Below are 24,520 nucleotides of genomic sequence, written 5' to 3'. Positions count from 1 at the left end.
AGGATTTTGGTTGGGTCTGCCTGGCAGAATACAGTAAATCAAGGAATGGGGTTTTCGAGGCCAGAGTGGGGAAATGCCTCCGATAAGCACAGGGCACTCCCCAAAGCAGACAACTTCCCTTTCTGCCTGACAGGAGTCTGCGCAGGGAATGCTTTGATCTGCTCACCTTGTCTTCTGCTTCCCAAGTTGCATGTAAATTGGGCTAGATGCAGAATGCGACCCATAAGTGGCCATCAATAGGCCCAGGGGTGAGGGGGCTGCTTAATGCATTGCCTGATGTTATTTTTAGTTTTTATTATTATAAATTTAGAATACCCAATTAATTTTTTCCAATTAAGGGGCAATTTAGCATGGCCAATCCACCTACCCTGCACATCTTTTGGGTTGTGGGGGCAAAACCCACGCAAACACGGAGAATATGCAAACTCCACACGGACAGTGACCCAGAGCCGGGATCGAACCTGGGACCTCGGCACCGTGAGGCAGCAATGCTAACCACTGCACCACCGCACTGCCCTATTGCCTACTGTTATGATACCCTGGACAAGTGCCCAGTCAATTCCAGCCCCACCTATCCCAGAGTCACGACACAAGTGACTTGTGATGGTCCAACCCCAAAATACCCCAAATCCTTGACTGCCCAATAATTACAGTCACAAAGTTTGTCAGTTTAAATATAATTATTGCTTATTTATAACTAGAACAAGTATGAAATAAGCAGTGAATACAGTTGGTTAAATGTCCTTCAACATCTGTCACTCCTTATCTATCCCATCCTACACACACACACACACACACACGACAGACTCACACAGAGGGGAAGAAAAGGGTGAAAAATAATAAAGATTTAAGGTCAAAAGATAAGAGTCCTTGCTTCCGATGATGATTTATTCCATACACCCCCTTCAAGTGTGGTTTAAAGTCTCTGGTCTAAAGCCCGAGATTATCTGCTCCGCAGTTAACAATATTCACAGCTGTCCTGGGAGACATTCAGACAGCCTGTTCTGGAGAGAGAGTTATCAGATTCTGGTCTCAGCTTGCGTCAGCTGTTTCTGGGGAGAGAGAATGATCAGATTCTGGATTCTGTTTGCACAGTCATTTCTGCAGAAAGAAGTGGTTCTCACAGTTGCCTTTTGGTGAGAATTAACTGGATATTCCTGGAGTGAGTGGTTAGATTCCATCATGCAGTCTACAGAATTGAAAGAGAAATGAAAATACAAGCCTTGTGACTATGGGGAACATTCATTGCCCACCAGCCAAGTCAATCAAAGCGCTTCATCACTGATGCCTTCCGGATTCTTCCTTCGTAAATTAAAGATGCGGGACATTGCTTCTGCTTGAGTTAAAGATACGATCTGCATTAAAGTCAGGTCCATTACTCATCAATGGATCAAAATGGTAATAGCAAAAATGATATACTGGGAAAATAAGGGAATAATCAGGAAACAAGCAGGAGAGACAAACACTGCCCACCACAACATAGGAGACAGGTTAGTGTGGGTAGGAAGGCAGTGGGCAGGCCAGACATTTTATTTTACGAGCCCCACCCTGCCTTCATATACATTGTCCAGCGCCGACAAAGTTCACCCCCATGTATACAAATCATTAAATGCAAGTTCAATTTAAAAATAATCGGTCTTTATCGAAGGAAGTTGAAATTCAAAAATGGGGAAGTGATCCTTCAGTTGCAGAGAGCCTCGGTTAGCCCCCATCTGGGGTATCTTTGAAGTACTGAACCTCAGGAAGAATATAATAACCTTGGAAGAGACATAACACAGATGCACCAGGTTGATAACAGAACTTAAAGTGTATGAAGAAAAGCTGTACTCTTGAAGTTTAGAAGGTTGACGGGTAATTAATCAGTGCTTAACATAATGAAAAGATTTGATGGGATAGACACAATAACTGCTGGGGGTATCTAGAACGAGGAAGTGCAAACTTAAAAATAGAGTTACACATTCAGGAGTGAAATCAGGAAGTATTTGTTCACATAAAAAGAAGTAGAAGGCTGGAACTCACTCCCTAAAAGCCTATGGTTGCTAGGCCAATTGAGATTTGTGACTGAGATTGATAAGTTTTTCTTGGTAATTGAATGGCACAGCAGGCCTGAGGAGCTTGTTCCTATATTAAATCCATTAGCTGCTCCCTTGTGACATAAGTCATCGTACTTGACTCTTGACTTTTACCTGTTGTCTCACTCCCTTTAAGTTGTTGTACGTATAAAGAGGCTAGTTATCTTCCATTTGAAATGTTAACATATTTTGCTTTTTATAGATGTATATGGGCTTGCTGTGTATTTCCAGCAATTTCTATTTTAGATTTCCGGTATTGCATTTCTTATCATTTGTCACTTGTACATCAGTTTCCCCGCTAAGAGAACAATTTTGCGTGATCGTAATCCATAAAGTTGAGATGTGAAATATATATTTATTTGTACATTCTTTTGAGTGGCTGACAATATCTGTCATCAAGTGCCATGCAACAAAAATAGCCCTCATCTTCTGAACGACGTGGCATGCTTCGGCTGTCTGTTAAAACTGGAGTCAAAACAAAGCTTTTTCTACCATGCAAAATGCAGCAGGAAGAATGAGAGTTTGATTATGGAACCCAAGTAAAATAAATATCTTAAATGCAACATTTTGTATCTTTCAAAAAGAGTAGAATTTAATTCCTGCAAGAAATGTCTGCAATTAAATTCCTGCAACTAAATGTGAAAGAGAAATTTGAAAACTAAAGGCAACATACTTAAGATGTATTTTAATTATGTTTTCATATGTATGGCATGAAAATGGAATAGTATTCTGAATGGGTTTAAATTAAGGTTGATCATAAAATAATAGATCTGTAGGAGATTTTCTTCCTCAAAATCCTGAGATTCCTCAGTTATCATTAAAACAGCTGGTAGCCTCCCAACTGATATTGTCACCAAATTAATCATTATATGCTCAACTTGACAGTGCCTGTAAATTTTCAGATCTCAGCTGTGTGGGATACCCAAGTGTATCCAAGTTCCAGACAAGCACCAAAACATGTTTGACAGATGTGTCTAGCAAAACTTTTTAGTCGAGTGAGAAGTTTTGAATGAACGAAGCAATTATTTATTTTTCCACATTTGGATGAACAAACCCACAAGGGCAGGATTATAATTACCTTCATTTGCTTTTATTACGGCTGTACAGTTGTAATAAACCTTGAAGCCTCTTTCATCGCTTATTTAAGACATGATGCAAAGATTTAAATCATTGTGGGTCACAGATGAGTGATGGGTTTGTTTTTAAAAGGCCTCTTTAAGGACCACTGATTGACTAGATTCCTTCCTTTCCCTCCCCTCCCCATAAATCTCAATGTTTCTGAAACTAGTTGTAGTCTGAAGTACCTGTTCATAATCATTATGATTAGAGCAGTTTGGGGGATTCAGTATATTAGCACTACATTGGTGTTTAGTGATTGGCCAGGAAAATAACAATATTCCTCAGTTGATGGGAAAGGGAGGGGGGGGGGGGGGGGGGGGGGGTTGGGAATTGGGGAGGATAACAATATGGTCAGCCTGTTCAACTGATAGTAAAGATAAGATGCCCAACTAAAAGCTCCACCTAAGAGTTTAAAATGCCCAGCCAGATCTCTCAGACATTTTCATGAACTTTAATTTGCATTAATTAAAGTGTATGTATAATTTCAGCAAGTCTTAAAGCTTATTTCATCACTTCATATAAATGCTTTGTTTGAATTTAGAATGGTTTATTTTAAGGACATTGAACAACTAGTTCTCTTTTCATTCCCTAAACAACTGTCGAGTTACTTAAATCATCTATATGCTTAAATTCTTACTACTTTCCTTATTCACTGTCCATCTTATGTAAGGAAGCACTAACTTGACTTCACCAAGATGTGTCATCTTAAATAATTAAAACTATTTAGAAAGTGAATATCTATATATAGCACTGTGGCTTCACAGCACCAGGATCCCAGGTTCGATTCCCCGCTGGGTCACTGTCTGTGCGGTGTCTGCATGTTCTCCCCAGGTCTGCGTAGGTTTCTTGCGGATGCTCCGGTTTCCTCCCACAGTCCAAAGACGTGCAGGTTAGGTGGATTGGCCATGCTAAATTGCCCTTAGTGTCCAAAAAGGTTAGCAGGGGTCGTTGGGTTATGGGGATAGGGTGGAGGTGAGGGTGGAAGTGAAGGTTTAAGTGGGTCGGTGCAGACTCGATGGGCCGAACGACCTCCTTCTGCACTGTATGTTTTATGTGTAATTAGTTTCACAGATAACTTCCATTTCAACGCTGAGTAAAATGTACAATTAAACATTTATCAACTTCACATCTTCATGTGATTATAAAAGAAAGCATTCTGTATAATTAAAAAATTTCCATCTGGCACAGGTTAAGGCACAAAATATGCGGATTGGATCCTTTCTTACGCGTGAACCCATAAAAAAAAAACGATTCACTCACCTAAATTCCGATTCACAAAGAACAAAATAATCATGTTGCATATAATAACTTTCCAAGATCTTTTGGTGGCAATGATGGGTTGTTTTTTTTTTACACACCCCATCATATCCTCCCAAAATGTAACGTATAGTGCAACAAATAATAAATAGAAACATCAAAATAAATTCTCCCTCAAATCTTACTTTTTCCAATATAGAATCCCTACAGTGCAGGAGTAGGCCATTCGGCCCATCAAGTCGGCACTGACTCTTCGAATGAGCACTCTACTCATTTCCACCCCACCCTATCCCCATAACCCCGTAACCTAACCTGCACATCCCTGGACACTAAGGGACAATTTAGCATGGCCAATCCACCTAACCTGCACATCTTGGGACCGCGGGAAGAAGCCGGAGCACTCGGAGGACAACCCATGCAGACACGGGGAGAATGTACAAACTCCACACAAACAATGAACAAGGCCCAAATTGAACCCAAATCCCTGGCATTGAGAGACATCAGTGCTAACCGCTGTGCTACCATATCGCCCAAAAGAATGTTGTAAATTCAGGCTGCCTCTTGGTCAGAACCTGATTTTTAGTATCCAGTTGTTGCCTAGATGAAACAGTGACTATACGTCACAAATAAAAAAAAACTATTGAAGCAATTTGTATGTTTTCAGGACAAAAATGTCTTCCAAAAATAAAAGCTTGCCATTTCTGCACTGTCCTTGCAGTTTAAATGCATCTCAAGATCCCATTATGTCCATGGCATATGAACTAGAGGTTTTGCTGGTTCATTAGGTTAATAAAGCTACCACTTTTAAGCCTGGAAAAATAAAGAAGATAGGCCAACACCAAGTTTTGTCTTTCTTTCATCTGTGTCCTGACCAGCGCAACATAGGCTTGAGTAAGGACGTGGGAGAGAGGTCTGAAGGAGAGGAGAGAAAAGGAAGGGTGAAGAGAAAGAGAAGCAAAATGCATCCAATGGTTGGGATGAGGCAAAGGAGAAACTGAAGCCCTATGGAATCAGAAAGAGCAGATGTGGCTCTTAAGTACTACAGTTAGGATTTGGAACCATTTGGTGCTCCCTCTTATGGTGAAATGAGAAATGGAACAATATTTGCACAATGATTGACTGAATATTTACAATTTGGGTTTATGAAAGTCTTGCATTTATTATGTAATTATGATTTAATTTTGCAGTGTATACAGTAATAAAACAGGCTGCAGGTAAAAGCATTTTGAAACTTGTCCCTTCGTTCTAGTTTCCCTGACAGTCGGAAGCATTCTCTCAACATCTATCTGACAAGTTTCCCGCAAAATCTGATATATTTTAATATGATCCATCTTTCATTCTTCTCAACTCAAATGAGTAAAAGCACAACTTGTTTAACTTTTCTTCAGAAGAGAATTTCTTCACCACGAATCAACCTAGTCAACCTTTTCTGAACTGCTTCTGATGCGCATATGTCCCCCCCCCCCCAAAGTGGCTAAAACTGTACACAATACATTTGAATTGAGGTTTTGTCAATTCATCATGTCCCGTACAGTTGCAGCAAGACTTCCTTAATGTTATGCTCTATCCCTCTTGTTATCAAGACCAACATTCTATTTGTCTTCTTAATTGCTTGCTGCACCTTCAATGATAACATTTTGTGATCACGTACCTAACTCCTCTATATCACAGAATTCTGCAATCTTTCTCCATTTACATTGTATTCTGCTTTTCTATTCTTTCCATCAAAGTGGGCAACCTCATTTTCCCACCTTACACTACATCGGTCAAATATTTGCCCACTCACTTAGCCAATCTATATCCCTTTGCAGACTCTTGGGATCTTCCTCGTAACTTGCTTTCCTACATATTGTTGTATCATCAGTATAGGTAGCTACAATATGCTTTGTCTCTTCATCCAACTCATTAGTGTAGATTGCAAATAGTTGAAGCCTCAACATTGATCCATGTGGCACTCTACTAGTTACTGTTCATCAACCTGAAAACGATCCATTTATTCAGACTGTTTCCTGTTAGCTAGCCAAACCTCTCTCTACGCCAATATATTACCCAAAACACCATAAATCCTTCTCTTGTTCAGTAACCTTTTGTGCGGCACTAATTGAATGTTTTTTGGAATGCACATACACTATACACACTGGTTTCCCTTTGTCAGCCCTGCTTGTTACATCCTCAAAGAATACATTTTTCAAAACTTTCACAAAGTCATGTTGAATCTGCCCGATTGTATTGTGATCCCCAAAATGTCCTGCTATTATTAATTATGGATTCCAGCATTTCCCCTATGAGAGTTTTAGGCTAACTGGACTATAGGTTCCTGCTTTTTTGTCTTCCTTCTCCATTGAATAAATGCTACATTTGTGGTTTTCCAGTCTGGGACCTTCCCAGAATCTAGGAAATGTTGGATGATAACAATTGATGCATCCACTATCTTTACAGTGACTTATTTTAACACCCTACAATGTAGGACATCAGATCCAGGGACTTTTCAGCCCCAAGCTCTCCACTTAGTTTCCCCAGTACATTTTATCTAGTGGTAGTGATTGTTTTGAGCTCCCCCCTCTCTTTTGCCGCAGTTTTTCTATTATTCTTGGGGCAGGTCTTTTTGAATGGTAAGTACTGTATTGCCATCCTGCCACTCTGTCACGGCAGCCCTGCAGACATTTAATATTTCATGGAGCATTAATTGGCTGGAGGTAGGCCTTCCACATGAGTGAGATGTGGAAATCCTGCCTTAGAGGGCTGTCAGCTAATCCAAGTGGCCAGAAGCTTTGAAATCCAAACATTGGGTAGCAGCCGTTAGGTGAATACAGGAAACAGAAGAGTAAACCATACGACCCAGCAAATCCATTTCCCCCATTCATGGCTCGTTTTGGCTCCTACTCCATTTCCCCACCTACCCACTATATTCATTAATTGCCTAAGAGACCACAATTCTGTCTATCCAAGCCTTAAATGTATTCCATGATGGGACATCCAAGCCCTCTGGGATAGAGAATTCCAAAGAAGGAAGTAATTCCAAAGTCCCAAGTAATTGGTCTTTTACCTTGAGACTGCCCCTCATGTTTTAGACATCCCAGCCGGCAGAAACAATCACTCAGCGTCTACCCTACCAAGCCCCTTCAGAATTTTAAAGAATTCAATGAAATAAACTCTATTCACACAACTGTATGGCAGAGTTTGACTCCAACTCCATCTACAGGTATGCTGATGACATGACCATAGTGGGTCAGATCTCGAACAACGATGAGTCAGAGTTCAGGAGGGAGATAGAGAACCTAGTAGCATGGTGTAATGACAATAATCTCGCCTTCAACATCAGCAAAACTAAGGAGCTGGTCATTGACTTCAGAAGCAAATTATCGTACACACTCCTTTCTGCATCAATGGTGCTGAGGTGAAGGTAGTTGACAGCTTCAAATTCCTAGGTTTGCATATCACCAACAATCTATCCTGGACCACCAATGTCGATGCTATGACCAGGAAAGTACAACAGCGCCTATACTTCCTCAGGAAACTAAGGAAATTCGGCATGTCTACATTGGCTCTTACCAACTTTTACAGATGCACCATAGAAAGCATCCTGTCTGGCTGTATCACAGCCTGGTATGGTAATTGATTGGCCAAAGACTATAAGAAACTACAGAGAATCATGAACACAGCTCAGTCCATCACGTGAGCCCGCCTCCATTCCATTGACTGTCTATACATCCCGCTGCCTTGGGAAAGCGGGCAGCATAATCGAAAACCCTTTGCATCCCAGTTACCCTCTCTCCAACTTCTTCCATTAGGCAGGAGATACAAAAGTCTGGGGACATCCACCAACAGATTCAAAAACAGCTTCTTCCCTGCTGTTACCAGACTCCTGAATGACTCTCTTAAGGACTGAACTGATCTCTTCACACATCTTCTCTACTGAGTCGGACTACATTCCGTATGCTTCACCCGATGCTTGTGCCTATGAATTTACATTGTGTATTTATGTATGCCCTATGTTTTTTTCATGTATGGAACAATCTATCGGGACTGTACACAGAACAATACTTTTCACTGTACCTCAGTACACGTGACAATAGATCCAATCTAATCCAATCTTCCTAACTCAAGAGAGTTTAATAATAGATTCCAACATTTTGTCACTAATAGATATTTGGCTAACTGGCCTATAATTTACTGCTTTCTGGTTCTCCCTTTTCTTGAATATTGAATAGAGGTGTTACATTTGTGGTTTCCAATCTGCTGGGAGATTTCCAGAATATAGGACATTTTAGAAGATTACAACCAATGCATCCACCATCTCCAAAGCAACTTTTTTTTTTAAGGCCCAAGGATGCTGGCCATCAGGTCCACAGGACTTTTCAGCCTTCAGTTTTCCCAGCATTTCTCTGTGATAATGATTGTTTTAAGTCCTTTCCTCCTTCTCCCCCCCCCCCCCCCCCCACTTAATTTTCCATGACATTAGGTCCACTATATTGGGATTTTTGTGTCTTCTACCATGAAGACAGATACAAAGGTTTTGTTCAAAAGCTTCTGCAGTTTCTTTCTTTCTCATCATTAATTCCTCAGTTGTCCTCTTCCTTTTTATATACTTGCAGAAGTATTTACTATCTATTTTTATATTTCTTGATTGTTTGCTCTCATATTCTAATTTCTTCCTCTATTATTTTATCAGCCATACTTTGCTAGATTCTAAAATTTTCTCCATGTCTGGCCTACCATTAATCTCCATAGCATTTTATGCCTTTTCTTTCAATTTTATATCATCCTTACTTAGGTGTATCCTTCTCAGAGAATGTTTCTTTCTCAAGAGAACATCTTTGTTGAGAGGTATGAAATATATTCTTAAATGTCTGCTACACCTTCTCTATGGTCCCAGACTTGTCCATGGTTTAGTCGGGGGTTGGATGCAGCCTGCAAAGCCTCACTACGCAGCCCCCAGGGCAGCTTTAAAATTACTGTCAACAGTTGAGTTTCAATGCAAGATTCTGCTACGAGCTGCTCCCCAATCATAGGCTGCACTTTTACCATCCTTGCTGTTGATAGGCATGGTGAGCCCATCAGTAGCAAATGAGAGAAAGAGAAAAGTCTCTGATTGGTGGAGCAACAAAGTGTGCTGAAGGCTGGTGTGCCAAGTCAGGGCCACAGCCAGGGGAACCAAGCAATGGTAGGGCCCAGAGTCCAGAAAGTTAAGCAATGGCGTGACAGAGACTTTTGGTGGGGGGGGGGGGGGGGGGGGGGGATCAAGCTACATCAGGAAGATTGGGGGACTGGGAGGGCAAAGTCATTTTGGGCCCAGAGAGGTTGACGCTTTGTCATTTTGGTGGGACTTAGGAGAGTACGTAAATTGAGTGGGTGTATATGTGCGCATGAGGAGATGTAGATTGAGTGGTTGTATGTATGTGCGTGAGAATATGACTGAATGGATATGTGCAGGTCAGTGCGTATGCGGTTGAGTGCATGCACACGTGAATGGTGGCTCAGTGGTTAGCACTGCTGCCTCACAGCGCCAGGGACCCAGGTTTGATTCTGACCTTTGTGTGGAGCTTGCATTTTCTCCACGCGTCTGCGTGAGTTTCCTCCGGGTGCTCCAGTTTCCTCCCACAGTTAGGTGAATTGGCCATGCTAAATTTCCCCTTGGTGTCCGAAAGATCGGAAAGGTTATAGGGATATGTTAGGGGCGTAGGCCTAGGTATGGTGCTCTTCCGGAGGGTCGGTGCAAACTCACTGGACCAAATGGCCTCTTTCTGATCATGTAGGGATTCTATGAATGAGTGAGTGCGAATCAGAATGTACATGTGGTGCGAGTGAGTAACTGAGTTGGTGAGCGTGGGAGAGCGAATGAGTGGGTTGAGGTGAATGTGAGTCTGCCTTATGCCCAGTCTTAGTTTTCTCACTCACTCACTGCCACACGCCAACACATATACACACACACACTCACAACCTCTTACTCGCATACACTGAACCTCCAACATTCTGGCACTTTTTATTGCTCTTTTGTAACTCAACACCTTATTGCTATGACATTGCTTTACAAAACCCCAACCCTTTCTGAAATTTATTATTTTGCCAAACCTCATCTTTCCAAAATTTGCTCATTGGCCCTTGGGAAAGAAAATATGCAAATGTGGCCCCCAGAGCAAAAAGGTTGGACAAGCTTATTTTAACCTATTGTGCAAGTCCATAGCAGCCAACTCCATCTTCATGCCATTGTCATTGCCTTTTAGTTTCAGGAAGATGCATAAGGTTCCAGGGTACTATTTGAAGAAAATGTTCTTCAAATGTTGTAGTCAGTATTTGTTTCTCAATCTACCTGCTGAAATTTATGCCTCCCTGGGGATGGGAAGACAGGCAGGGTGGAGTTTGAAATTGGGTGCCATGGCAGTGACACCATTGCTGTTACTTACTCATCCCCACGGGTATCTTACTGCAATCAATGATCACTGAAAGACGTTCGCCTGTTGTGGCTTGAAATTGTCCCATGGCAATGGAGGCCAATGTCAAATGTCTAAGTCACCTAGCAAAAGCAGGTTGCCTCATTGTAAAACTGTTCTGGTCTTTGACTCCACTTCTTTACAAGACGTATTAAAACTAATATACCAATAAAGAATTTTAAAATGTTAACAGGGAATTGAACTGCTCAATCCCACATAATAGGACTTAAATCTTTATGACGCTGTTCTCTGTCTCCTGATAATCCTGGCTCTGCTGCCTGCCTTCAATATAAAGTCTTCTGATTAGCTGCTGCACCATTGGGATTTCTGCCCCAATTACGGACTTTGGACAAACTGAAACATCCCAGCTCTAATGGATCAGGCCAAGACGTCCCCTTTAGGTTCTGGGTGGCAGAATCTGTGATGTCAATTTGATAGATTTGACAAGCAGCCAATTGGTGAATGTAGAATTCTCAGCCATCTACTGTTGTTGCCTGGGATTGGTGGAGCTTTTCAAAAACTTCTGGAATAGGAGAAGCCAGGGCCATTTTGTTAGCATCTGGAAGGCACCCTCTCTCTCTCTTTCTCTCTCTCAGCCAGGAGATTTCTAAAACCTTAAAGCCTGTTAAGGTTCTCCTAGTGAAACGTCACATGCAGCACTCGGGTCTGTGGATAGTTTCTGCAATGAGAAAAAAAAAGTCACTCACGTGGCCTGTAACCTTTTAACCCTCTGTCTGGAAAACTGGGAAGAACTTAAATTGAAGCTTGAACTGAGAGCATTCTTTATAATACAGCTGTTGTTACTGTACAGAAATCAGGCAAACTAAAGACTGGCAAACTTTCAGATGTAAAGCCCAGTAATATCTCAAGGAGACAGAGCTGCATCTGACAGCCACAGACTGAAATTGCATCGACCTGAACATCCCGTACCTAGCTCCACCTGGTGGTAAATGGGCAGAATTGCAATGACCTGGAATTTTTGTGCAAAATGCCATCCGGTGGTATAAGGATGGAATTGCCCCAACCTGAAACCTTTCAATGAATCTATTTCCAAGGCCACAGCAGCGAAGATTCATCCCAACCTTTTCTTTTAATCCCTGATTTTCATCCTCTCCTTCCCTCACTTTGTGTCTGTCCAGTGTGTGTCTGGGTGGAGGGTGATACAGGGGTTTGGGAATAGGTAAATTAGTAGATCATTGTCTTGTTATTTCCTTGGTTATTCATCTTTTCCTCTTATTATTAATAAACAGTTTGTTAATGTTTTACCTATAAATCTGGTATCCATAACTCATCAGAGTAGTCGAGGGTTAAAGATCTCAGGAAAGCGAGAATTATTGGTTATGTTGGGACTCGTATCTTTGGGACTGGAACTGACGCGCACTCGCCCAGGGTGTTGCAAGAGATCATTTGTACTGAAATCTTCCTGCAACTTCTTACATTTCACAATAGTTAAGAATTTGCTCTTGATAGGCAAGTTTTGAGTACGGGATCCATTAATTAATTGTAAACATGAGTAGTTATTAGTGCACAAACCAGAAAATATCACAGGGTATTATCATCATTGGAAAACAGCTGCAAGGTCCAATTTTTGCATGTTTGATTGCTAGTTTAATTTTCTCAATTGCCACAAACACTTAAGAACAAAGTACAAATGCTTACTTTGCTTTCTCTTATCAAATTGTGGGCGGGGGGGCGGGAAGATAAAACAGAAAATGGTAAGAAACACTACCTAATTTCTTCCTGCAATGTCATGAAATTGAACTAAGGTTTTGAAACAAGCAAAATTATAGAAGTATACGACTTTTAGCACATGTGTGCATTTTAATACTGAAAACAGTAACAATGTGCTTAACATTCGTTTGACATACAATTGTTGTACAACTCCATTGGACACTAAGATTTTCAAATTTGTTCAACTGCCAAATCATCAAAATGATTTAAGAATAGTTAATTTGTGATGACAAGGGTAGTTATAGTAGTTACCTGCATTTCCCTTACAAGATTTTTGAAGGCAAATACGAGTTCCCTTTCATTCTGTGAATCTGAAGATAATCTCTCAATTTCAGTAAACAGAATTGTTTCACAGTAAAGAAAAATGCATATTAATTATTTTAATGACATTTTGGTTTAGAGGGTTATATTTTACAAATGGTGCAAGATGTTTATGTTCGAGCAGTCTATGCCGAGCTGGTGATTCTATTCGGTGATGAAGCCAAAGAATGTTGAAATTGTCCAGTGCTGAGTTAATCGTAACTATTCTAATTTCAGTTGTGAAGCAAGGACAATTGGGACCTGCTATTCAAATCTCTGTGCCTTTAGAAATGATCAAAATGAATTAAAAAGACAAAGTTTTTTATTTTATATTTGAAAGCCTGTCAGATTTTGTACTGCAGAGGTAATCCAAAGCTCAAAGATTTAAAGCTCACATTCGTACTGAAAACAGAGAGTTTCTTTGTATTTTGTACGAAGGAAAAATAAAATCCCAGAGGTATTTCCTTCCTTTCTGTACAAAAGCTTCCCTCCCACCCCCCCCCCCCCCCCCAACCATCCTCCCCCATGCCCACCCTGCACCAAACCACCCCGACACTTGTGTAGAAACCATTTTTGTTTCTAACTTTTCACATCCCTCCACAACACAGGCAAATCATCTGGAAACAGAAAAGTGATCCTTTCAAATAATGCCGGTAACAGGGGCAGCCTGTTCTGGGGACAGGCCCTGGCTGCCTCTGTGCGTAGTTTACAAATTGTTCCTAATGTGTGAGATTTGTGGCCCATGCCAAGTTTCTTCTCTCGGCCGTAGCCCCTTCAAATGGATTCTGTCACAAAAGTAGCTCCCAGGGGGATTCACAAGGGATCAGAAATCATAGAGTCACAAAGCTTGGTGTTTCGAAGGCTCATAGCCCCAGAGGGAAAACAACAAGTCTGCTGTCTATACAACATGACAGCTGCTCAGATTAGGAGTTTAGCTTTTAGTTTTTCATGTACCCTCAAAACACATCCACAACAATTGAAGTAAATTTTATTTCATACCCATGCAGATACAAAGAATTTCAGATTAAATTATTTTAGTTGGTTAGTCAGTCATTACTTTTAGTGTCATATCGAGATTATTGTAGGCAAATGGAATTGACACTTCACACGACATTCAGAAACATGATATTTAGAAAGTGAAAATGTTGATTCAATTAGACTTCAAGTATGAAATATGAATAAAATATCAGTATCTTTTATTCTGACTTTGAAAAAGGCTGAATGGTGAGAAAAATGCTCTACTTTTTAAAAACACAAATTAAGGCAACTTGCAAACTCAGCAGTTGATATTTTCTAGTCATCCATGTATGCTATTATGCAATGGCTAAATTTTAATCTGGTAAATCTATAGGTATTTTCGAAAATGATGGCATCTGTACAAATTTGAATGAAGTTTATACCTAATTTAGCAGCAAGGTTTTCAAAAAACACATTCCTGCTGATCATATAAAAGCAGGAGCATTGCAAAATACAAGTTGAGATCGCCACATTGCTTTTTCTTTTGTGAATACAATCAAGAAAGCCCTAGTCCCTGAGCATAATAAGGAAAACAAGTAAAGCCACCAGTTCAAATCTATTATTTTTTTTAATGCGAGAATGCTTCTTTGGTTTAAAAGCTTGAGCCACCAGCAAATTCAGTGAAATTCTCCCCTTTACTTTCATGAAAACATAAGTTAATGAGAACTGTACAAAATGCCCATTTTAACATTTACTTCCAGAATATATGGTACTTAGCCGAATGTGCATAAAGAGGAAATAAATCAAATCAAAGCTCTTCAGACAAAAATACAATTTCATTGATTTGATGATTACTATTAGCATGCAATATTCTCTATGTCATTGATTCTAAAGACAGAGACAACCAGTAGACTTAGATTTATAGTTTTGTCAGATCTGAATTATCTGGAACAAACATTGTTGACACCTTCAATGGATCTCTGGATCTCCGACGGTCATTTAACACACAGAAAAGACTAGGATCCAGATGCAATTTTAGTTTGAAATTGTAACAGCATTTTACTTTCATATCTAAAGTACAGCTTTAATAATTGAGTAAATTCAACATGGATAAAGTATCTGAAGCTACAAATGTTGTACTTGTATTGCACTTTTCAACTAAAGATCATACATGGCATTGATTTCTGAAGTATTCTGAAGGCATGGTTAATGTAATCCTCGATTTTGATAATAATTCTTTACTCATTTCCCTCCCTGGGAAATTGCTCCCAGTTTAGCCAGGGAAAGCAGAATTGTTCTCCCTCACAACTTCTACTAAAGTTGCTTGATAATTAGCCACACGAGGCATACTTGCAAACAGGATGGTTAAGTGGATCAATATTTTTTTCACACCTATGCACAAAGTTCCCTGTCGCATTTATTGCTGTGACAAAAATTCTCTCACACACCACCAGAATTTCAATAAAATCATAATCTGAGAGCTTAATGTTGTTACAGAAATATTTATCTGAAAAATATTTTGATTAGTTTTATTTCTGGTTTAAGTACATTATATCAGTGTTTTTCAAACTCTTTCCCTCCTCTCCGAGATCTACTTTTGCCAACCAGCTGCCGTTCGGGACCCACACCACATTCACTTACCTTTAATGCGAAAGGGGAGTCTGCTTGGTCCTCAAACGGAGAAGAGGGCAATATACATATCAGGTGCAGAGTTTAGCCAATTCTTTGGTGCCGTCTTCATCTTTATGAAAATGGAAAATCCAACCTTGCACATGTAGCTCGTCGTGAAGGGCAATAGCAACAAAACTCTTGTTTTACTCAGCACTGAATACTCCTGGGAGATGCTGCTCCAGAATGCTGACAGCCTCATGGGCATTTAGCATGTTTTTAATGGTGGTGTCACAGGTCAGCAGCTTAGTCCTCTTAATTTGTAAGTTAATAACCGATTCTGGGGTCTCAACCTCAGAAGGAATTTTTCATGCACTTCTCTTTCAAAATTTAAAACTTCTTCTCTCATTTGCCATTACCCCCCCTACATATTGGGTTTTGCATTTTTATTTGCATTGGCACAATTGGCCAAAACTATATCTCAATAAATCATCTTTATACTGCTTGTTCCCAAGTTATGTTCTTCTTTGTAGACTGTTAACCAGAAGACCTGGAGCTCTGTACAGAGCCAACACTTACAGTGCTCTGTCCTGGACTCGTCTGAGCAGTTCTCCTCAGCAGATTCTGCTATGAGACCCTGTCAGTAGGAGCACTGTCTATTTGAGTCTGTGACCATCTCTTACTTTCAGAAAATAATCCATTTCACAGTCCTCATGCCAGCAGCTGGAAAATGGAAGCAACTCTGCTCCGTGATTGGCAGCAAAGCACATACATGGAGGGCACTTGCCATCAGATGTACGTGTAGGGCACGTGGCCTAATCTCTGCTGCCACTTCTTGCCGGAGGTCTCCATACTCCACTCATCTTTTTTAATTTAAAGGCGATAGCGTGCCGCCATTCTGAACGTAATAGCCAGTAGCGGTCATTGGGTGCTACTCCCGCGATCGGGACCACTGCAGGAATAGCACGACCCATTGCCTTCTGAAACCAGCTCATGACCAAAATGCGGGTCCTGACCTGGAGTTTGAAAACCTGGTATCCGACCTTTCTAAACGTCTAGTCATGTTCACTAGATAAAAACATTGCATAACTGCAAGAGACAAAACTGTCTGGAACTAGTTGTAATCTAACAGACAGTAAGGCAAATGAGTACCTGGTTTGGTACACTTGTGTTTCATCAGATGGCTAATTCTTTACAAGATAGTTTAAATAAATATCATACTTTATAAAAATGAGTGAAAAATGAAAAGTTAAATAGTATGAAAAATGAAAATCGCTTATTGTCACGAGTAGGCTTCAATGAAGTTACTGTGAAAAGCCCCTAGTCGCCACATTCCGGCACCTGTACGGGGAGGCTGGTACGGGAATCGAACCGTGCTGCTGGCCTGCTTGGTCTGCTTTAAAAGCAGCGATTTTAGCTCAGTGAGCTAAACCAGCCCCTCAGTATAAAATTATGGTTATAATTTGGCACACTATGTTATTACAGAGCCTGGCAACAAAGTTCAATGTTTTCTAGTGAAACAGATATTTACTGAATGGAAAAGATTACTGACATTGCAGGTGGGCATTATGTCACTGAAAATAATCACTTATTTCACTTCTGATCTAAATCTCCCCCCCTCAAAAATCCCCCCCCCTCAAAAATGCTGTTCACATTGTCTCTTGCATGCATCAATCTGAAAACAAGTCACTATGCAGTCATCAGCAAACAGAAATCAGTAACTAAACAGTTAAGCACTTCATTAAACAAGACTGAAAAGACAAGGGCAAGTGGCGTATGTGTTATTTCAGGACCATATAATGCCTGCAGCTGTCACAAACCAGTAATAGAGGCAGAATGCTGACTACACTAAATATTTTACAGCCAAAGCACATACCAATTTATTTAAACTTCACATCTTTTATAAAAACTTCTCCACTTTTGCGTTTAGCTGTTGCGATATTGATCTTTCGTTACTTTGACAGATTTGTTCCCAATCTGCATCCCCAAAATTTCTCGTTACATATAAAGCACATATGTAGAGCTAGTTTAGTTTTTAAAATTATGGGAATGAGATAGCGACACCGTGATAATGTACAAAGTTACTATCCTCTTAACAGAAGAGTTTCCTACCCGTTACATACACATGTATTTTTCAGCACAAACCAGTGGATACAGAAGCAGCAACCCTAGCTGATTATTTTTTCTTTTTCCTAGGCTTCAGGATGAAGCCAACTGTACCATCCTGCCTGAGATTAGATAAGACAGCACAGAACAGGAAGCTCCAGTCCACACCACACAATACTGTTACCCGCAGAACAATTGTCAACATTGAAATTAGCTTTCAATGGAATCTCATTTGTGACTAAGAGATGGAAACATTACTGCCACAAACAAATTGTTTGATTTGCAATATAAATTGCATCTCTGGTAAATGGCAGTTCTATAGTTGCAACAAAATAGGTCTGAAAATGTTATTAAGCTATTTTGGGTAATACTGTTCTGTACATTCCAACACCCAGTCAAAGCTAGTGCATTTTTACCAATGTCAAAGGCTTTAGTTTCCACTGAAAGCATACTCATTAATAGCATTGATGTACCATCAATTCACTACAAGACGATAAGAACGAGTGAACATAGGCTTTAATATCCAACAACTTGCCTGCCTGTGACTGTTGTAACAATGAGCGCCGCCCACAGCCGGCAGGTCTATATACTGCCTCGGGGGGGGGGGGGGGGGGGGGGGGGGGGGGGGGGGGCGGAGCCAGAAGCGGAGCCCACCAGGATTCCAGTACAATGCATGGAAGGAGATCATATCACTATTCTTGGCCATAGGCCACAGTACTATACAGACAACTTGTATTATGGTGAATACATTCACCACAAGCATTGACTGCACAACTCTCCAGATCATTCTGTAATTGGATTACTAGTCTTCAAATGACAGCCGTTTTGGTAATTTCACAAATGGATGGTTATACATTAATCGGAAAAATATAACATAACATGAACTAAAGCCAACCAGCAGTGCACTAGGACAACATTTGATGTTTATTCCCCAACATAAATGTGAAGTATAATATTAAAATAAGTACCATCTCCAGATATGTCAGGAGCCAGTGGAATTGCAGGCCACAGTGATGAGTAGATTCCAAAAAACACCACCCACACTCCGATACTGCCCCAGATAGCCACATGACTGAACTGGTTGGGGGGGGGAAAAAATCATCAAGATATCAAGATCTGTGACCAAGCACTGATAGATTGTTGAGTAAAATTATATACAGTGTTACTGGTAAACCAATATCAATATAGTGTCTTTATATTGCAAGTATAACATCAACCTGATTCTTTATTGTCATGCTTTGGTGTCAATTTGAAATTTCAATTAGTAGTACACATTCTTTGAGAACATTTAAAGTGAACATTGCATGGAAACACATCTAACTCAACTGTAACAAAATCCGATGATATATTTATGCTTTCATCAGCATTGACATCTAATTTTATTTATTAGTTGCAGACTTAAGAGTGTGAAGATTTTTATCTGGTCACAATTTGTAGTGAAATTTTAAACATGTATTGGATTTTCCGTCAGCAGCATTAGTACAATTGGATTGCAATGGTTGAACCAACGTGAAAGACTGGAGAATTTTAAATATAAGTTATCCCCCAAACAACTTACTTTCACACTTGTGAGCTTCTCCACTGGCTTAAGGTTCAAATTGCCTGTATCAAGTCATAACCCTAGGTTGAAATTGTGGCATTCTGCAAATTGCACTGGTTAGAGAAGGCACTGCAATCATTTTCATTTAAAAAAAGTATGCAGGCATGTTTTTAAAATGTCTTTATATCAAGAAATGCTAATTTACTAAGAAACCAATCAGTGTACACCAATGGAATACTGTACACAGTTTCTCAACTCTACTATAAAAAGGACATAGAAACATTGGAGAAAGTGCAAAAAGATTTACAAGCATGGTACAAGGTGCTGTAGGACAAGGGCAACAGATGCCTGGGGAAACCATCATCGACAAGTTCCCTCCAATCCACATACCATTCTGACTTGGAACTATATTACCATCCCTTCCTTGTCGCTGGGTCAGAATCATGGAAATACCTCCCCAACTGATGTACTTCCAACACATGGACTGCTGTGGTTCATCACCCCTTCTCAAAGATAATGAGAGGGAGACACTGGCCTAACCAATGACATACGCTAGCCAGTAAAGGAATAAAAAAAGGCTCTAATGATAAGAACAGAATTTACTAAGAAAGTATAACTTGAAAAGTTTCATGGATAGATTTTCGAAGTTAATTCTTCCAGCACAACCCATTTTCCATTAAGAGCCTACATGAAATATTTGGGTACAGTGGTCAGTGCACCTCGACATTTCCCATTTAAAATGAATGACTGGAAAATTTAGTGGGGTTTCCTGACTGCTTGTGCTTTAATTCTCAGTATGCACCCCCAGCACGAGAAGTTTTGTGCCTGTAGTTAGAACTTGAAAAATCTACCTGAACACTACAGTTAAACGTATCAATGCGCTCCTTTTGTTGTCTATAATAGAATCATAGTATTTACAGTGCAGGAGGTGGTCATTTGGCCCATCGAGTCTGCACAGGCCTTGGAGAGAGCAACTTATTTAAGCCCATGTCTCCACCCTATCACCATAACCCCATCTAACCTTTTGGACACTAAGGGGTAACTTTAGCATAACCAATCCACCTAACCTCACTTCTTTGGACTGTGGGAGGAAATAGGAGCACCCAGGGGAAACCCACACGGACACTAGGAGAAAGTGCAAACTCCACGGAGTCCCCGCGGCCAGAATTAAACCCGAGCTGTGAGGCAGCAGTGCTAACCACTGTGCCACCCTGATGCCACCGTGACACCCCATGCATTCCTCTCTAGTCATGAAATTCTTCCCCTTGCAACAAAAAAGGCAAGCAACATGTAAACCATACTTCTTCAAAGGAAAGGTTTTCCGATTCCTCCAAAAAATATTTAGCTCTCTTCTGGGGTTAATTAGGGCAACACTAAAAACATCATTTGACAGCACCTTAGGTGGGAGTCACTCACAAGCCTGTTGGGCCAACTTACACTGCCATCTCCAAAACCTGGTCCAAGTTTAATGGAATCTATCTGTTTGGTGACAGTTGCATTATGTCACAGCATAGGCACACAGGTGTTATGTTGATTTTGGAGGCAATGAATATTTTTGTTATCTCCGGGAGTCATAATTACTTCATAGTATGATATCACGCAGAAAGAGCCCATTCAGCCTGTGTCAGCTCTTTGATAGAGCTATCCCAGATAAACCTGTCCTTTCTCTGTGGCCCTGTAAATGTTCCCTTCAAGTGCCTATCCATTCCTTTTTAAAATGTTATTTAATCTCTCCACCATACTTTGAGGCAGTGCATCCCAGCTCAAAACAACTTCTTGGTGTTAAAAAAGTGTTCCTCCTGTCACCACTGGCTCCTTTCCCGATCATCTTAAATCTGTGCCCTCTGGTTACTGACCCTTCTGCTATTGGAAGCAATTTATCCATGTTTACTTTAGCAAAACCAATCATTGATTTGAGGCAGCTCTACTAAATCTCTTAAATTTCATTGTTCTAGGGAGAATAATTCCAACTTCTACAGTCTCGCTCCATACAACTCACCTTTGGTACCATGCTGGTAAATCTCTTCTGTGAGCTCGACAAAGGCCTCAACAACCTTCCGAAAGTATGGTACTCAGACTAACCAGTATTTTATATATTTCAGCAAAATAGCCCTGCTTTTGTAACCCTACTCCTATCATTAATAAAGCCAAGCATCTCATATACACATTTCTTCAAAACAACTTCTCAGCATGTCCTGCCATTTTAAAAGATCACACAGGTGTCTCTGCTCCTGCAACCCCCTTTAGTTTGTAATCAATTAATTTATCTTCCGAGGGACGATTTTTAGACTTGATTGATTATTGGTAGGGATTTTCCAGGTACTCAGCAGTGTGTTTCACAGCGGTGGAAGCAGCCTGCCATTGGCCGGCAGCGGGATCAGAAGATTCTGCCGCTACCAACTGGATTTCCTGTTCTCAGCCTGCAGCCCCCCACCTCCACCCCCCCCCCCCCCCCCCCCCCCCAACCCTCATCGCTGGGTGTTCGCTGTTGGTGGAACCGGAGGATCCCACCAGCAAGAATGGCTGGAACATTCTGGCCATTATCTTTAGCTTTTTTTCAATGTTTCCATTCCTGACCCAATCCTCGACTAACAAGGGAGTCAAAGGTTGTTGGGAGTTGGCCGAATCTGGAATTGAGGCCACAATCAGATCAGCCATGATTTGATTGAATTGAGAAGAAAGCCTGACGGGCCGAATGGCTTATTCTTGTTCCTAATTTGTATGTTCCTAATGCAATCAGAAGACCATTTTCACACTGCAGTCTTCAGGTTGGGTTTTAAACCACCTGTGGTACTGGATTTTATATGTTGGGTCTGAAGGTCAACTCAATTGGACTATTTACAAACTACCTTCAACCATACAGCAAAGTGATAACTTTTTTGTTAAAGATGGTATGTAAATTCACTCCGAACAAAGTGCCAACTACCTTTGTAATTTCTTTCTAAGTACATAGAAGTTGGTCTTTTTTGTACAGAAATCTAGGTTTCTGTCAACTGTCTCAAGAGGAGCTATATAGGAATGTATGAGTATGTAAATGTGAATTTGTATTGAGATCATCTTTATTGCCCAATGATCTTCAGTTGCTTCATCAATGACTTTGCCTCCATCGTGAAGATGTTCATTGATGATTCTACAATGCTCAGCATCGTTCGCAACTCTTCAGATACTGAAACAGTTGTGTCCACCTGCAGCAAGACCTGGACAACATTCAGGCTTGGACTGATAAATGGCAAGTAACATTCATGCCACACAAATGCAGGCAATGACCGTTTCCAATAATAATAACCTTTTATTGTCACAAGTGTGAAGTTAATGTGAAAAGTCCCTGCTCGCCACATTCCGGCGCCTGTTCGGGTAAGCTGGTACGGGAATTGAACGCATGCTGCTGGCCTTGTTCTGCATCACAAACCAGCTGTTGAGCCCAGTGAGCTAAACCAGCCCTAATAAGGTAGAAACCAACCATCTCTCCTACCCATTCAATGGCATTGCCATTACTGAATCCACCCACCATCAATATCCTACTGGTTACCATTGACAGAAGCTGAACTGGACAAGCCACATAAATGCTGTGGCTACAAGAGCAGGAACATAGGAATTAGGAACCGAAGTAGGCAATTCAGCCCCTTGAGCCTGCTCCGCCATTCAATCAGATCATAGCCGACCTCTTCCTGGTCTCAAATTCACCACCCACCTGTTCCCCATATCCCTTTGACCAATTTTTAAAAATCAGAATTTATCTATCATCTTCTTGAAACCATTTAATGACTCAGACTCCTCACTATGGGGGCAACGTGTTCCACAAATTCACCACCCTCTGCGAGACGTAGTTCCGTTTCATCTCATTTTTAAATCTACTGCCGCTCAACCTATATCTGTGACCTCTAGATTGCCTCACAAGGGGGATCATTTGGTCTAAGTTTACTTTATCAATCCCTTTTAGTATTGCATATACCTCAATCAGACCCCCTCTCTTCCTAAATGTCAGCAAGTGTAAACCCAAACTGTTTCATCTCTCCTCATAAGTCAACCCTTTCATCCTCAGAAACAATCTGGTGATCCTCCTCTGTGCTGCCTCCAATGCCACCACGTCCTTCCTCAAATAAGGAGACTGGACAATACTCCAGATGTGGTCTAACCAACAGCCTACGCAATAGCAACAATACTTCTCTACTTTTATACTCCAGTCCTTTTGCAATAAACGTTAACATTCCATTTGCCTTTTTAATTACATGTTCTACCTCCATACTGACATTCTGCAATTCATCAACAAAGACACCTAGATCCCTCTCCCCAGACACACTTTGAATCTGCATCCCATTTAGGTAATAATTTGACTTCCTATTTTTTCAGCCAGAGTAGGTCAGAGGTTGGGAATTCTGTGGTGAATAACTCATCTATTTGTTTTCAAGAAGGAGTTAGATATAGCTGTTGGGGCTAAAGGGATCAAAGGATTTGGGGGGGGGGGGGGGGAGAAAGCGGGAACAGATTACTGAGTTAGATGATCAGCCTTGATCATAATGAATGGTGGAGCAGACTTGATGGGCCACAAGATTTACTCCTGCTCCTATTTCCTATGATTCTATCTTCTGTCGATCATCTACAAGGTTCAAGTGAAGAGTGTGATAAAATATTCTCTACTTGCCATGAGGGCAGCTTCTTGCCCAACACCATCCTGTACAAAGCAGCCCAATTAATTGGTACCCCAACCATCATCTTCAACATTCACTCCCTCCCCCACCTACGTAGTGGCAGCAGTATGTACAATTTGCAAGATGCACTGCAGCAACTCACTAAAATTCATTCAACAGCACCTTCTAAACCCATAACTGCTACCCACCAATGTGGACAGGGTAGCAGATGCATGGGAATGCCACCACCTGCAACTTCAATCTTAGCTGCACAATATCGTGATTTGCAATTGTATCCCTATTTATTCATTGTCGCTGGGTCAAAATCCCTCCCTGCCAGCACTGTGGCAGTATTCACATCACAGGGACTACAGTAGTTCAAGTCAGAGGCTCACCACCATCTTCTCAAGGGCAGGTATGGATGGGCAATATGTCAGTGCATCCTGGTCATACGCCCACCAGTCATAGTAACAAGCAAAGACATTCAAACTGTAAAAAGATAATGAAAATAGGGAGAACCAATGACAAAGAGAAAAATTTCAAATTGAATCTGGCAATCCAACTTTGTATATACCTCTCCCAATAAAGAATAAGTATAATGTTTTAGAAAGAAGGTATGCAAGAATAAGTAGATGGTTGCCTTAAGCAACCTCAGAAAAACTGAAAATACTCAGTGGATCTGTCAGTATCTGTGGAGAGCTAACATTTTAATTGTAGATCTATTGTTGGAACAGCAAATATTACAGAAGACCAGCATGCAAAAAATAACAG

General features: G+C 40.8%; 1 protein-coding gene across 4 annotated transcripts in view; it reads right to left on the bottom strand.

Annotated features, from left to right (window-relative positions):
* atp8a1 (ATPase phospholipid transporting 8A1) overlaps positions 1-24,520 on the bottom strand; it is a 433,224-nt gene that overhangs the window by 18,578 nt on the left and 390,126 nt on the right. For all 4 annotated transcript variants that reach the window (XM_038791303.1, XM_038791304.1, XM_038791307.1 and 1 more), the window contains one exon: positions 18,553-18,658. In XM_038791303.1, the coding sequence (XP_038647231.1) occupies positions 18,553-18,658 (106 nt within the window). The remainder of the gene's footprint in view (positions 1-18,552; positions 18,659-24,520) is intronic.

This window comes from Scyliorhinus canicula, chromosome 3 (genome assembly GCF_902713615.1).
Source record: "Scyliorhinus canicula chromosome 3, sScyCan1.1, whole genome shotgun sequence".
In the NCBI taxonomy this organism is placed as follows: Eukaryota; Metazoa; Chordata; class Chondrichthyes; order Carcharhiniformes; family Scyliorhinidae; genus Scyliorhinus; species Scyliorhinus canicula.
The sequence above is the reverse complement of the archived record's forward strand: the minus strand, read 5'-3'. Positions and strand labels throughout refer to the sequence as shown.